The 1,091-nt window shown below is 37.6% G+C and overlaps 1 protein-coding gene across 1 annotated transcript in view; it reads left to right on the forward strand.

Annotated features, from left to right (window-relative positions):
• LOC110031467 (7-deoxyloganetic acid glucosyltransferase-like) overlaps positions 1-850 on the forward strand; it is a 2,107-nt gene extending 1,257 nt beyond the window's left edge. Inside the window, exon 2 of the mRNA XM_020734673.1 lies at positions 569-850. Coding sequence (XP_020590332.1) covers positions 569-850 — 282 coding nt within the window. The remainder of the gene's footprint in view (positions 1-568) is intronic.
• The last annotated feature ends 241 nt before the right edge of the window (positions 851-1,091 follow it).

Consider the following 1,091-nt stretch of genomic DNA (forward strand, 5'->3'; position numbering starts at 1 on the left):
TATATATATTTATATGCTACGTCCCAAGATAGGACACGTGGCTAAAAATCAACCTTGGTGAACATAAATAGGTCCTAGCTCGCACAAAGCAAATCGTTCAATTGACTGACTCAAGCAAGCTAACTGAATAAGCAAACGAACGATTGAATAACATAGGAGTGGGTAAAGCAGCACTCTGATTAGGACGGATTCGACAAAAGTAATGATAATCTTGACAGTTAAGATGACCGAATGATAGTAAGAATTTCAAGGGCAACTTTGACATTTCATAATGTAACTTCCATTTACTATAAATACGAGAACAATAACATATAAAGATTATTTTTTCCCGAAAAAAGGACACGCGGGGAGTATTAAATTTTGGTGCTCCTAAAACTTTAGTTTTTTTTGAATTTCTATCTTTCTCTGCTTAAACTCTATTCCTAAGGTGTGATTCATGAACATACGTTTTTTTAGCACCCTGAAAGGTGCGATGAACATGAATAATATTGCAGATAAAAAAGATGGACAAATCAAGAAGAAAAACTTCAACATCGAGAATGATTAATAACAATTTTTGACTCAACAGATCAATGAACTAAAGGAGCAGATGATGAAGGCAATCAAAGGCGCTCAAAACACTAAGAGAGCTCAAATGCGAAGGCTAACAACATTTCTTCTCCTGCACAGGATGATTACTCTGAACGATGAAGGATCACATGAAGCGGATCAGGACATCTACAACTTCGACAGTGTGGGCCTGCGCCACTATACCGTCACAAACACAATCATAAGGATGCATCACAACTCATACCACCGAAAAATGCCTTTTCCTGACAAATTTTTGAAACCAAGCCTCCAAAATGTTTGAAGCTCCCAACTTTCGACTACTATTAAGGACAGTCAGATCTGACCAATCACACCATCTCTTTTGAGTGGACCATATGTTTACCAAGATTCAACAATGCGCTCAAGTGTTGCTTTTGTTTAAAAAAAACTTAGAATGTCGACCCTCATTAGTTTCATAACCCAATTCTCCAACGTCCAGAAGTCCTAGAGAAATTCACATGGTCTCCTAAAACTGTGTCAAGGGCGAGAAAATCCATGCAAAC

The sequence above is a fragment of the Phalaenopsis equestris genome, unplaced genomic scaffold, assembly GCF_001263595.1.
Source record: "Phalaenopsis equestris unplaced genomic scaffold, ASM126359v1 Scaffold000823, whole genome shotgun sequence".
Lineage (NCBI taxonomy): Eukaryota > Viridiplantae > Streptophyta > Magnoliopsida > Asparagales > Orchidaceae > Phalaenopsis > Phalaenopsis equestris.